This window comes from Podarcis filfolensis, assembly GCF_964270895.1.
Source record: "Podarcis filfolensis genome assembly, chromosome: 12".
In the NCBI taxonomy this organism is placed as follows: Eukaryota; Metazoa; Chordata; class Lepidosauria; order Squamata; family Lacertidae; genus Podarcis; species Podarcis filfolensis.
The window spans coordinates 4,191,939-4,207,525 of record NC_139614.1 but is presented as its reverse complement, the minus strand read 5'-3'; the positions used below and the strand labels follow the sequence as shown (position 1 = coordinate 4,207,525).

At 41.6% G+C, this 15,587-nt stretch overlaps 1 protein-coding gene across 1 annotated transcript; it reads right to left on the bottom strand.

Annotated features, from left to right (window-relative positions):
- Window positions 1-395: 395 nt before the first annotated feature.
- INHBA (inhibin subunit beta A) lies at window positions 396-12,812 on the bottom strand. Its single transcript, XM_083578164.1, has 2 exons — window positions 11,964-12,812; window positions 396-1,445 (listed from the first exon to the last, which is right to left on the bottom strand). Exons 1-2 carry the CDS (start codon window positions 12,349-12,351, stop codon window positions 568-570), a joined length of 1,266 nt encoding a protein of 421 aa, XP_083434290.1. The 5' UTR covers window positions 12,352-12,812; the 3' UTR covers window positions 396-567.
- Window positions 12,813-15,587: the final 2,775 nt, after the last annotated feature.

Genomic DNA, 15,587 nt, shown 5'->3' with positions numbered 1-15,587 from the left:
TCTGTGCATGCATATGCCAGAAGAAACCTGCACACACACACGCACACGCGCACACGCACACTCACTGCGTCCTTAGTAAACGGATGGGAGCAAAAAGTGCCAGTGAATGTAGTGTTCATACACATGGCTTTTCTGGGCATTTTAATACCATTTTGGACTTAGCATCCAAATTGCTGCGTTTTTTAGGCGAGCTGCTGTCAGGGCTTGAATGCATAGGTAATATAGGGAAGGGAAACATACCTCCCCTTGTTGTTGATAAAGTGTGAAAATACTACGTAATAAAATATGGAGCATATAAGATAGGAAATGCCCTTGCCCGCACCATTTGAATGTTCCTCATCCAAGCCCTGGAGAACAACGCCATTCTTCTTTCCTTTGTCTGTCTCTCTTGTTGCTTTTTGAACACTGAATGCTTCTGTTTTAGAAATGTGACTGTTTTGTTTGGAAAGGTTAGACCCACTTGGTCTTCCCTCGTACGTTGTATTTTTTAATGGTCTTCTTCAAATTGGTAGAAAGGCAGTCCCAAACATGTATGTGAGCATGGGTGTGCCACTTGTGCACACACACCTATGAACATCCACACTCTTCCACAATCATGTTCTGGATGTCCTTTTTTATTATATTCTGCCCATCATCATAGTAGAGCATAGACATGGGTCGCAACTTGGTGGGTACACAACAGGACTTGAGGTTGGAGAAAGGACTGTGGCCTCTCATGCGGTAGTGGTTGATAACAGTGGAGTGGAAAGAGAGCGTTGAACCAGATGTTCCTGCAATATGACTGGGGCAGTCTCCTTCACAGTAGTTGGCGTGGTAGCCTGGTGGGGCGATGATCCAGTCATTCCAGCCAATGTCTTTGAAGCTAACAAAGAAGTGCTTCTTGCAGCAGATGTTGACTTTGCCATCGCACTCAAGACCTCGCCTCCGCCGTCTGTGCTGGCGATCCTCTGAATGTCTGGCAAGCATCATCAGGAAAGGCCTGTGTGATTGTTCCTTCTCCTCTTCTCCCGTGCTTTCACTACCTTCCCTCCCTTCTACATCTTCTTCCTTTTTTTTCCTCTTCCCCAACAGCACCAGGCTGGCTCCAGTTTCTTGGCACTGATCACAAGCAATCCGCACATCCAGGGAATTCTTTCCTTGATCCAGGAGGTGCTGGACGCTGCTGGAGACTGGGAAAATGTGCCAGGTACTTTTGCGAGTGTCCACTGCTTTTTCAGAGATGAGGATTTCACCTTTTTCTCCCTTCAAACCTCCATCCTCGTCCACCCCTTGGGAGTTGCGTTTTAGCAGCAGTCTCTGCTGCTGATATAGGCGGATGGTGACTTTTGTCCTGCTTCGATTTGCTTTAGAGACTTTGAGAAACAGCCACACATCAGCTTGAGCCACTACTGATAGCTCGCTGCCTTCCTTGGAAATTTCAAAGTGCAGCATTTTCTTGGCAGGACCTACAATGGGAAAGATATAGAGATGGGGAAAACTAATTAGCAATGACAGAATAATTTCTATTCTCAAATTTAAATGACACTGTGATGCTCTAACATTGCCTAAGCTAAAACAGTAGGTTTGATTTTTCTGCCCCCCCTTACTGTCATTGTCATTGGGTATATATATATAGGGGGCCAGTAAGACAAGACACTGAGTTTGGGGAAAGCACCTAGCCATGCATAATTCAACACACCATTTGCAAGCCCTTACATGTACAACATTGTATTTCACCCTTCCTTCTGGGTCATAGATTGATGTCATGCAGATCTTGGCCTAGGCCAAGGAAATCCTTAAATATGTAGGTGGATTTTTTCGCACACCTAGTACCTAAGTCACACAGTGACCAGCATTCTAAGAGTGCTTTCAGGTAAGAAGTGCACAGCTGAATGAACAGGAATTTTCATGTTCAGCTAAAACAATAGGATCATCACATTTAACTATATATTTATCAGTTTACATGCACAGTTCCACTCGTGAATGTTTGCTTCACAAATTTATTTATGGGTGTGACAATCTTATATCATATGCATTTCTTTAGCTGTTTGGTATTCTCACAAGTGCAGTACTAAGATAAAGATTCAAGAGCAATGGAGCTAGAGGACACCATTGTTTCAACCTTCAGTTCATTGCAACTGTGTCACCCAGAGAACTGGTAATCCCCACTCTTATTCTGGAAGGCATGTTTTTATGGACTTCTTGGAGCAAGCATAAAACACTCTTGTCAATATTAGTATTGACTAATTTATGCCAAAACCAGTTTTGTCAACTGACTCAAAAGCTACAGCCAAGTCAGCAAAAGCAATATATAAATGTTTAGTAGTAGGCTTTTTAATGCACCAGTGGGCAAGCTAATATGTTGGTCAGTTTGCCTGGGGCAGAGAGCATGATTAAGACCTTGCCATTTCCCCAACTGTCTGTAGCCCAAAGGATCAGATACAGCCAAAGCCCCAAATGTCATCATGCTGTAATGTGTGTCCCACACATTATATTTTGTATGAATCAGATCACTGCACACAAAATTCCCTCCAACCCCTGACGTTAGTAGAAAATTTTATTGTTATTCATAATTTATTTATAGATTTTATAGCCTGGTCTCCCCCCCCCATATACCTCTAAAATAGATCCAACAGATATGCAGTTGGGTGGTAAAAAGAACAAGATAGAATCTAGAATCACAAGTACCAAATCAATGGCTTAAAAACATTGAAACAAATGAGTCTTCAAGGCACTTCTGAAGGCCTGCACCAATGGGGGTTTTCATAGTTTCATAGGATGGGAGTTCCACAGCCATGGGGGCACCCCCACCCCACCCTATCCATTGTGTGCATCAACCTCATAAACCAAACTTGTGGGCACTTGAGGAGAGTCTCGGTAGTTAATCTTAAAAAACAAACAGGAAGATGGCCCTTGAGATAAGCCAGCTACAAACCATTTAGGCTTTCCAAGTTTACACAAGCACCTAGACTTAAGCTCAGAAATACACTAGTAACCAGTGCAACTGGTGCAAATTGGTATCATGTGCCTGGAATTCCTGGCCCTCATTCATGCAGCTTCATTTTGCACCAACTGAGGTATCCAAACCATCTTCAAAGTCAATGCCATGCAGAGTAGTCAAGTTTAGGTGTAACTAGTCCATGGGTAACCACAACTAGGTTTGACTGATATAAGGTCACAGGTTCTATTCTAGGTTCAGGTGGTATAAAACTTTCCTTGGCATCAGCTCCACCTGCAATTCCCCATTAGTATCAGATCCAGCAGACTACAAACTTGGTCTTTACTGGAGGAATGCAATCCAACCCGCAGTTGGCAATGTATTTCCAGCCCCATCAGATGGCTTCCTAATTTGCAGCACCTCCATCTTATCAGGATTCAGTTTAAGCTTATTCAGCTGCATCCATCCCAAAACTGCTCCAGCTCCCAGACACCTGTCCAGGATTTCCACTGCCTGCCTGGGAAGGCTGTTTGCCTGAGGAAAGAAATGACAGACCTGTGGTTTTTATGTGCGTATTAATGACAATGTGACCCATATCTCCTGGTGACTTTTCTCAGCCACTTAATGTAGAAGTGTGAATTTACCTTCTCAGTTTGGTCTCAGTTGTTTAGAAAAATGAGGATGGAAATTATAAGGCAACAAAATAGCATCTAATACACTTAAAAACAGTTCAAGGGTTTAAATTATAACAGTCTTTTATCCAAACAGAAGTAATTCTCTTTTCTACTGTAATGGTAGAGTTTACCCTTTTATGTATGTTTCTTAAATTTGCCAATGGAAAAACTATTCAGTGTAAAAACGCCTTGCTACTTAAATTTTGTAATTATTCATGTCTGTTTTAAGTTGTTCCATTTTGCACTGTAAGCAAATACCCCCCCCATGAGATAAGCTGTTGGTTTTACAGTAGCTTGCTTTGGGGCTGTGTTTACAGGCATTTTCTATCTTTGTGGGGAACCTTTGGCCTGCCAGATGTGTTTTAACTGCAGCTCCCACAAGGGCCAGCAAGCATGGCCCATCATTAGGACGATGTAAGTTTTAGTTCAGCAACATCTGGAGGGCCAAAGGTTCCCCACACTTGAACTATCTATATTTGTTTCTGAAATCTTTTTTTGTTTTAATCTATTATTGGATTATCTTGGTTTGCTTTTCTTAGTTGTATCGTAATGGACAATAGTGGAAAACATTAAACATCAGACTGACTGGTTAATAAATACACACACACCTGCATGTGCATGCACTATGTAAATAGTGCAAATGCATTCAAAGGCACCCTCCTCTTCACTCCTTATCTCATTCCGCAGGTGGCAATGAAATGTGTGTGATTTATAATATAGTTTCTTATAACAGAACAGGAGCTGTTGAGAAATGGCTAGTTCAAAACACTTGGCCAGGAATGGCTCTTTCTGAACGCAGCATGCTATCTATACCATTAACTAAACATTTATTGCAGATCCTTTGCAAGGACTGTCAGTGTCACACAGCCACACACCAGAGGGCAAGTTTATTCTTACAATGGTGATGTTGTCCCCAAGTGCAGCCCTTAATCTTCTTTCTCATAGGGCTAAATGGTAGCTTAGTCACAATGCATGTCCAATTCCTCATGATCATTGTGTGTTGGAAGCCACCCAGAGTGGCTGGGGCAACCCAGCCAGATGGGCAGGGTATCATAATAAAATTATTATTATTATTATTATTAGGGAAGGTGGATGAATTCTGTGTGGATTGCATTTTAATATGACTTTATCTAATACACACTTCCCAGGACAATAAGCAAACCATAGCATAGGACAATAAGCAAACCTGATTTTATTAGGGAATAGATTTTCACTTTCCCAACACTGTTGTCAACCGCAACCCATGGATCCCATCAGATTCAATGGGAGCGACTGATAGGCAGGTCCCATTCTCCATCCACTCTGAGTGGCATTCCTAATCATGCTAGAGTTTGACAAAGAAAAAAATAACATTGGAAACCCACTATGCACACTCGATTTCCATGCCACAGGCTGCTTGATAATGCAAACAGGCTAGTGTTTGGTGTGACATAAACATTTCTGATCTTACACAGACATTTGACTTATCTCATAGTCCTGGGAGCTAAACTCCATTAGCATGCATGGTTCTGAAGATGCATGATATAAAAGCATGTATGGTAGACTCAAACAACTTCTAGGCATGATCAGTTAGTTAATATGTATAATTTCTTGTACGGGGTTATAGGAGTTATTATACACCCAAAAACTTGAATGATTCTACCAACATTTAAACATCCTCTGCCCTAAAACTGATTAAAATATTAAGCAACAGCTTAACAACAGGGAAGCTAAAAGCACAATGGCAAAGTAAACCCAAGAAGCGGCTTCTGGATCAGGCCAAGGGCCCATCTAGTCCAGCATCCTGTTCCCACAGTGGCCAACCAGATGCCTGTGGAAAAGCAGGGAGCAAAACGTGAACACATGACCATCTCTCCCCTTAGTTGGGGTTCCAGCAGCTGATACAATAGTACCTCGGGTTACAGAAGCTTCAGGTTACAGACTCTGCTAACCCAGAAGTAGTACCTCGGGTTAAGAACTTTGCTTCAGGATGAGAACAGAAACTGAATGGCGACGGCAGCAGGAGGCCCCATTAGCTAAAGTGGTACCTCAGGTTAAGAATAGTTTCAGGTTAAGAACGGACCTCCGGAACGAGTTAAGTACTTAACCTGAGGTACCACTGTATTTGGAAGGCAGAGCAGAGCCATCGTTAAAGAACTTGAAACTAGGGCTGAAACATAGTTTGTGCTTTTCACAGTTTCTCATTAACCATAAATTCTGTCTTCAGAAAGCAGCTGCATAACAAGACTCCTCTCGCGGCCCATTCTCCCCATCTTGTCCTATCCTGAAGTGCCTAAGAGTTCTCTCATCCTTCCAGACAAGCTACCTAAATATTGTTCTCATTCCTTCTTTTATCTTGCAAAAGAAAGGCAAACGCTTAAGTCTTGGTTGTGGTTCATTTTGCAGGAGACAGGAGACTGCTGCAGAGAAGTGGAATGAGCATGCCACATAATTACATCACAGCAGCAACAACAAAAGCTGTCGGCTGTGACCTTTTACGCTGCTTACACAAGAGATTCACATGACACTTCTATCACTACCAGAGATGGTTTTGGGGCTCAGTCTAAAAAAGTTCCTCTTATTTAAGTCTGTCTGTCTGTCTGGGATCTAGAGTAGTCCTTCTGCAAATGAAAGCATTATTTTCATTTGCAGGCAGACTAGTAAGTCAATGAAGGCTCTCACTCATGGAAGCAGAAAGGGAGGGATTTTTGACAATTTTCTCCTTCCTCCTGCAGCTTCCTTCACCACCTTCCATACTGTTCCTTAGCGGGGGTCCTTCAACCGTCCACTGGCAAAACTCCACTCAACAAATCTCTAGTTCCAACCCACTGAAGTTAATGAGACTAACAGCACAGCTCTCTGCATGTTCACTTGGAAGCAAGGTTCCACTGGTCCCAGACTGTGAGAGCCCAGCGGCACTCGCGCAACACTGGGCTCCAGGTTTGGCCGCCACCCGCTGCCTTGCCTCCATTGGTTCTCTGCCACCATGGCAACTGAGGTTTCCAGTAACGACAGCCTTAACGTGAGCTCACTTTAGTGAATAAAAAGAGTTGAAATGGCTTTTAAACAGGTTGGAATTGCGCCCATATTAGTCAATACAGATCTCCATTGCTTCAGCACCACCCATCTCCGCTTTGAATGTGTGGACACACATCCAGAATAAAAACAATTACAAACTTTTGTGCGCGCGTGCCAACTTCACACGGAGGCTGGTTTAACATTGTTGCACAGATAGATGGAAGATGTGTGAGCCTTAATCCACAGTCACACACCCAATCGTGCGTACGCTAATGCATTTATTTGGAGCCCTATTTCTTCTCAAAGGTGGTCTGCTAGTCCCTGCCATACCTCTGTCTGTTTCCCAGTCTCTCATGCTGCCTTTGTCTACCCATTATCCTTCAGTGGCTGCTGCTGCCGCCTCACCCTTGACACACATGCATTATAGCATCACAGCAATATCACGGGGTGATGATTACCCACAGTGAAATTTTCCCTTCTTAATGTGCTGGGGCTTTCTCAAGATCTGGAAGTTGAAGAGATCAGCAGGGCCCAAGAAGCAGCAGTAGACACGTGAAGTTAACATCCTAGCACATCCAAATCTGCAATGCAACAAGGAAGGTCGTGTGACTCTGGGGCCAAGCCTCAGACACTTAGAAGCATAGGAGAAGGACTGCGTGGAGGGTGGCAGCAATAGCAGCAGTACTGGGTTTATCTCTGCTTCCTGCAGCTCAGGTGTTTGTTCTGCCTTCGGAGAAGCCAGCTGAGGATGGTGGGAGAGGGCAACAGGACACAGAAGAATGACCTTGACCTCTAGTCTTGACCTCTAGTCAGGATCACAATTGCCCTGTCATAAGCTAACAGTTTAGATGAACTGAGTACGCCATGCTAGGGATGGCGGATGGTTGAAGGGATCACCTGGTTTTAAAAACAAAAACATAGTCTTTGTTTTGGAGCTGCCAAGTTCACTAGAGGGAAACACCTCCCCATTCTATATGCAGGCATTGAAGTAGATGTCAAGAGGGAGGCAAAACTCCTAAATGCCTCCCCCCACCCCATGAAGGGAAAAAAAATGCTCTTGGCCTTTTCAAGCGATTCCAAGCACCCATCATTTCCTATGTATCCCTGCAATGACATGCTCCCATCTATGTGGACTCAAAGACATGCACATACACTCTCAAGGGCATGCCCTGGCATATTCCTCCTAGGGGAACTTCGTACTTGCATGCTACCCTCCCACGGCCCCATTCACCAATGTATTTCCTATCTCTCTCAGATTTAAAAAGTTTCAAAGGGGAAACAACTGGTTTCCAATTATATTTCAATTAAGTAGATTCACAACTGGGTGCCAATTAAATTTCTTTCAAGCAGATTCACTGGAAGTGGATTTATTCTTTGCAGCAAAAGAAAATAAATTTGGTGTTCAAAAGATTCCAGGTTGGAGGACCATTTTAGAAACGTAATAATGACAACAACAGCAACCAGCCAGCCCAGCCTATAAATCATAAATACATTTCTCAGTGTCTTGTCAAAAACACACTACTGTGACCTTAATAAATATCTTATATTTTAGTCTCTGGGCCTGTTAACTTTATCTTCTCTCTCTTTTTCTTTGCTCTGTTTCATTATATCACATTCTCCCTGAAGTTCACTATTCTGGTGCTTTTTGATGCTTTGTGCGGGAAATAAGATTGTCAGATGAGCTACAGAGAAGCACCAGAGTCTTTACGCTGCAGAGCCAATTGGGTAAAAGAAATTTATAGGTAGCATGAAGTTGATGGGGAAAAGCCTTTGGAGTATGCCCTCTAGTGGCTATTTGATTTTCTATTCAGAATTTTAAAAAATTGAACCCCCAGAAAAACAGATCATTTTAAAAATGAATGAAACCTTCGTTCTAAAGACTTAAATTAACTATTCTATTTCTCCCACTTCCAGTACTTTTCATTTAATTCATTTAAAAGATGTATCTACCCCCCCTTTTGCTAACAAATCTTAAAAAAGCAAAAAAGATATGTAACACAGACTGCAGTCCTGTTTATTTTTACTGGGTTTCAGGTACTACTAAAATGAATGGAACTTATTTCTGAGAAACCCTGCTCAGTTTCAGGCTATAACTGATAAAAGCCTGGATCACAATTTCTATTAATTCTTGTCTAACCACTGATCACAGTCACTGGAATGTCAATGTCACCTACTCCTAGCAACCCCATTGGCAAATGTAGGTGGTGACTGGACTGCTAACAGTGGCCAACAAAATTAATTTATAATTGGCTGCTGAATCAACAAACCATTATTGATTAATTTCAGCAAATAGTATTTATTCTTTCCCCCAAAATGCCAGTTATACCTCTGATTTAGTTAACTTACTGCATAACTGATGCAGAAATGTTGTTTTGCCTTACTAACGAAAATTTATTTTAAAAATTCAACTCTTTTTTGTTAACTGTGTTATTGTAAACATTATAACTTGAATATCTCACTAGAACCCATTTTCCCTGGCACAGGGAAAAAGTCTTGTCCACATTTGAAGGCATTCGTCTCCACAAAGGCCTAGAATGTGAGTGGCACCTTTTCACAATTATCTTGATCACCTGGAGCAGACAACACCTGTGTTTTGGGACGGAGTCAGTATATTCACCTTTGGCCCTCGTGTTCCCCGTATCTTCTAATCTAGAACGTTCTCCTGTTTAATCTGTGCTAGTCCAAAGAGGAAAATTGAAAGCTGTACACATGTGCCTGTCATTTGTCAGATTTGTATATGGCATCTTGGAAGATACCTAAATATAAAAGATGAAATTATTCTTCTAATATCAGTAGTGCAACAGCTGCATACTTCCTGGGAGTGATGAGACAGTTAAATTAGAGCACTTTAGACTACTTCTATTTCCATCGGTTGACAAAACTTTAGAACATGTTGCCATTCACTTCCATTGATTCTCTACTGCCTCCCTTTCAGACAATGGTTGCTTGAGGAACCGCAACATGAGTAAAATGCTACTGAGGAATAGTATTTCCCACAGTATACCATTCAACTCAAACACAGTTGGAACACACCACAGATTTGGTTTTGACCACTCATGATCCCCAACAGATCCCTGCCCTTGCAGACCTCTTTCTTGACATTAGGCGGACGGCTAGATTTTCCTGTCACTTCCACAGGAGTGATCAGAAGACACCAGCACTATTTTAGTATTGGACACCCACCCTCAGGAAGGGAAAGCATTTAAGAAGGTTAATACTTGTAAGGAATATAAGAACTGTGGATAGTAGCTGAGAAAAAGACTGAATAGTTGACCTAGTTATGGAATAATATGCAACCAGCAATCATTACCTCGAGATACTGGCTTAAGCCCATATGGGCCACTGTATGACTGAATCACTGAATAGTAGTCTAGGTTTTATGTAAAATTCTTTTTTCCAGCAAGTCCCACAACATCTCCCTTAGCATTAATATCTCAGTGTTTCAAAGAAATTGGCAGGGAGAATGAGATGAGAAGGAAAAATATAATTTAGATATTTTGTGAAACATACACAGATAAATGCTTCCAGGGGGGCTGGAGCAGATATATAAATGGGGCAGAAACGCCCAAAATATACTGACCCCTGGTGTGCTCTACTGGCAGCAGGAAGAGTGTGAAATTAAGGTAGTTGCCAATACCAATGCTTCCTCAAAATACAAGCTGGAGTAGTTTGACTGTTTGGTAGCTTGCAGATGGGGGGGAAATGAGTAGCTGGACTATTGGACACTTTCTGGGCAATGGCACAGCTAATATTAATCATGTGACTCTGTAAGCCAATTGGAGTGGGTGTCGCTGTTAAAGCGTGTCGCTGTTGCCTTTGGAGCCTGGTTTAAGCAGATACAGTGCAAACTACTGGAACTCACACAGTGCCTCAAAACCACAGTTCATTCCATGTGTCTTTCCCCTCAGCCTGGTGCTGCGGTAAACTGGATGCAAAATCTGTCCATCAGATGGGCTAGCAATTTCTTTGCTTCTGAATGTTCACTCCTTAATTGAGTACCTCCACATGATCACAGGCACTAAGACATTCTACTCATCTTTTGAAAAGGAGAGTGTGCTTTTCATCATCATCATCATCATCATTATTATTCCCCTACCAGACAAACAACTGGTATGATAAGATTTACAAGGACACCAACCACCAGGGCTTCTTGTATAGTTGGAACTCATGCAGCTAGCAGCAGGAATATCTGCTCTTAAAACCACGCACGATTCTCTGCATGTCTTTTTATGCAAACAGAACATCTGAGTCAACAGGTTTTCAGGACTGGAAACTCTGAGAGTTGTCTTAATTGTTTATATTGCTGCAGCAAACTTTTAAACAAAAATGCTCAGTGTGCCTGTGCATACTTTGCCTACCATATGCTGTACCAAGCAAAACAATGACATTCCTTGCAAGCTGTCTTGGCAACAGGGGGAAAATGCTTTAACTAGGCAACACAATTAATTTCTGGAAAGTTTTCAGTAGCCGTTTAAAACCTATGTGGATTAAATAACTATTGGCATAGACAGGTAAATCTGAATATGCACACACACGCATGCAGAAACACACATACATGTTAAGTACCAGAGTTAACATTTAGCATAATACACATATAGAAAGCATCAGGCACATGCATACGCTTACTATTTAATGGTGAAGTAAGTAATTCTCTATGTACCCTGTCATACGTATGATCAGAGAATCGATATGACAATGCCTTTTCTTTTAAAAATGCACCTTATCAATGTTGCATTCTTTGGCAAGGAGCTCTTAGAAATACCATATTTCCTCCCCTACCCTTTCCCCCAGTGTGCAAATGTCAGCTTTACAATTTGGTTCGTCCACAACTATTTGTCCCAGTTAATATTGAGGTTTTCTGACAGTAGCTGTTAACACTGTTGCTGCCCTGAATATTTGCTGTTGATTGAGTACCATTAAACATACATATTCTCAAATTCACAGGTTTTACAGTGAGTGGGTTTGAAAACTGATTTTAGCTGTCTTCCTTTGCCCAGAGTATTTCACAGTGCCTGCCCTATTTGTCTGTTCCTGTCTCTGTTTTTCATTTTCAATCATCACCCTCAATAGTCTACTGTTTATCTGTTCTTTTCACAAATGTACCAGGGAGACAAACCCACTTACTCAAAATTTCAGCCTAGGAGTGGTATATAGTTCCCTACTCGCTGGCTGGCTGCATTTCATAAGTGCAATCAACGCATCTGAAACCAAGGCTAAATTCTAGAGACCCAAATCCCTTCATGCTTTCACTCTCTCCCTTCTCTCAACCTGTAACCTCACAAAGAGTATTACTGTTGCAAAGAAAAGCAAAGTTAATTGCAATTCTGACTGAGACCTATTCAAGTTGAGTTCCCACCCCCTGCCACAGCACCCACCTGATTCTGCAAACGTTATGATCTCTGAAGTTTGCTCCACAAGTTCATTCATTTCTGTTTTTCTTCCAATGTCATCCTCTATTTCCACAAAGCCATCCTCTCTCACTTTCCCCACATGGAGTTTCTTGATGGCGTTAAAAAGTGCAGCTTTGGGCACCGACTGAGTGATGTTGGGTCTGTCCCTCAAATGCAGCATGTTCAGAATGTGCTTCTTCACTGCTTCCACCATCTCAGGCTGAGAGCTGGGCACATCCTTTGAGAGCGTGGCAAGGGCACATGATGGACAATCGGTGACTGAACTGTGCCCCTCAGATCCTGGGGTCGGGGAACTCCTCACTGTAATCCAGCAAAGCACCAACAAAAATCCTCTCTTCTGAAGCAAAGGCATCCTGGCAGCAAAAGTTGTTGTGATTCCTTTTTAAAAGGCACTGCTTTTCTTCTCCCACCACCACTTCACACACAGTTGGCTTGTGTCTGTCCCCCTCCCTTCCTTCTTCTTCTTCTTCCTTTCTTCCTCTTCAGCAAATTCTCTGGAACAAGAACAAAAAGTTTTCTGTGAAGTTTTGTTTGCAGGTTCCCTCTCTGAATTCAGTAAGTGCTATAGATGTTTGTGACTGTCAGTGAGAGGAGTTCTGACTCTGTCTCAGAGTGGGAGAGAGAAACACTGAGAAAAGAGAGAGAGAGAGAGAGAATGAGAAAGAGAGAGGGAGAGAGAGAGGAGGACGGATTGGCCTAAAGTGAGTGAGTGAATGAGAGAGGGAGGGAGTTTTGTCTGTGAGTAAAAGCTATGATTAGGAAGGGGGAGGATCAGCACATATTCTGACAGGCTGCCTTCCTTATGCTCACTGCACTCTGGCACACACACCTCTCCCTTATATGTGTTTTCTGCCTGACCCACCTCTGCTTTTCAATCTCTCTTCTTTTTCTTGTCTCACATTTGTCCTGTGGTTTCCCTTCCTCTCCTTTCCTTGCAGCCTCGACATATTTTGCTTTTCTTTCTGTTCTCATCTTCTTCAAAGTACCTCAGGTTAACAGAACAGGGTGAGAATGGAAGGAAAAGGTGAAGGCAGAGACCTTTAAAACGCCTTCCGGGGAGTTATGGACTCTGCCAAAACAGGATTCCAAGGAAGTGCTAGGGAATTTGCGACCTGAGCAGCAGGAGAACGTTAGAGGAAAGATCTGACTGTATTCTGAATGGAGCAGATAACAGAACCCGCTTGTCCAGACCTTTTTAGATGCTGTTGAATTATCAACACTGGCAAGGAATCTGAAGAGGGCAAAACAAAACTTTTGTTTGGGTCCTTATAATATGCTCTGTATTTCCAAGCTGCTGAAAACAGAGAGGCACTGAAAGGCCCAAGCAGAACCTATTTGTGTTCTGCTCTCAAGTTCTGTGTCACAGTTTTTTGCAAAGGTCGCCAGTGAATACATTGTGAATTAGGCAGCCCTGCCAAATCTATGCACTACTGCCAAACCTGAAAGTCCCTTTTCAGTTGTAGCAACCTGAGGCTAATCCATGATTATTGCTGCAGAGAATTTTGACTCAGTTAAAGATGAATAAAAGGTTAGTAAGGTCCCAAACCTCAGCCTTCTGAAAGGCCCTTGATTTAGTGGAAGGTGCATTTTGCAGCAGCATTTACTGCAAGTCTGTGGTTTGTGTTTTTTAAAAAGAAAATTGTTATACCCCCCTAAAGAAAATGGACTGCCATCAATTTCTTTTGCTGTGTGTTTATTTAAAGAGGGTGATACTCTTGTCTGGTATTCCAAAATCGTTGTCATGCTTTGCTCAAATAAGAAACTGGATTTAGGGCCTCCAAGTTGTTTTTCTTCCATTCAATATGTGCTATCTTAATGTGAGTTTTAAGTTCATTCAGCCATAAACCACATTGTTCTACCCCAACACTTTAGAGTTTCTTATATGATACCTAAGCATCTCAGTTTATTGGAAGGAGGGTAATTACAATACACTAGGAGAAGCTATTCATGACTGTTTCAGCTAGAGGAGTTGGTGAAGAAATCGGAACAAAATATATTTCCCCCCTGTACAGTATGGAAATAATTTGAATAAGCCAGATAGGTTTTGCGAATGTCCCATACTATCCATTTGTTTCCTTTTGCTTTTTGAAATATGGATGCTTTCTAGCAGTGAATGAAAGCAAAGGATGTTCCTTTGCATATCCTGCTTAGCCCACCCCCCCCCCCAAAAAAGTTTTGATGCTCCTGAGTTTTGCGTCTGCTGTGCTTAATATACTTCATTTGCTTTAGAAACCATAGCTTCATTTCATCTTAAGGAAATATATTTGAAACGCAAGCTGCACAAGCTGTACCATCAATGAACGTCTAATAGTCCTAATTAGTTTTAATTCATATATATGTCAAAACTGAGCCCAACGTAAGACTAAATTTTTGAGTGTCTTTCAACAGAGACTGAAGTAACATTTGTAGTTAAAAGGTTGAACAAGTATTTTATATACAGGTGTGCATTGCTATTCTATTAAGAGGAAGTGTGGGAGCTCGTACCATTTTATACATATAGCAAATATTGCTTACATAATTCACCCAACAAAATCTTAACAAATGCTTGCATTTTAAAGTAGAATACTTCACACAGCTTTAAATATAAGGTCATACTGTATATGAACTGTCCTAAGAAAATGTATAAAGTTGCAAAAGAGAGAACATTTAGACTTTACCTTTCTGAGTCTAAATTTCCTCACAGATCTTTCTCATGGAAGTTTAAGCAGACGTCAAGTTCTTCCACTGGAATTCAGGCCACAAAGCTTTATACTGTACTTCCCCTGTGTGCATTTACACAGTCACACCAGTCAATACTGTGGGGTGGAGCATTGCTCTGGATTGGTTATTCCCTTATTACAGCAACATATGAGTGGTTTTTTCCTGTGTGAGGCATAACTTTTGACAATGATCTCATGGAAAGTCCTTTTCTCCTAGTATGACACAAAGCAAAGGTATATTCCTCTAAGGCTGAAATCCTGGACACATTTACTTGGTACATATATGAAGAGATAGAATGTGTGTGTATGTCTTTCCAGATTCCTATTTAATACTTTTTTTTTAGAAAAAAAACAATCCAGCTCTCTGTCCATTCATATCTCCTTTTCATCTGACTTTATTTGGTAGTAGCATCAAACCAGTCACCAAAATGATTCAGGAAGAATTTTGCGCAATAACCTACAAGTAAAACGTATCTGGTGATTCTGTCTGGAAAATGTGAAATTAGGAAAAGTCAGGAAAAATTATTCACTCTGTTCAGGGTGATTCACTGTTGGGGCAGAGGCTCTTGTGAGCTACCCCCACCCCCTGCTAGCCTAAAGAGAGAAAGAAAGTGGAACTGCTAAGAAGAATGGTGCATTTGAAGAAGAACAAGTTGATGTTTTGCACCCATTGTCAGATTATGCTCGCAGTACCAATGTTTCAAAAAGCTGTTAAATAATCATTGAAACTGCATACTTCTAAAAAGGGATGGATTTGAAGTAGCAAGTCCTAGTCTCAAAAAAGTGGACACAGGAATGCAGCCCAAGTCAAGAGTTTTATTGTCTGTTGTTTCTGAGTTATTTTTAAGGATTTTTTTGTTTCGTTTCCAGTGTTGGTTTGTTCTTTTCT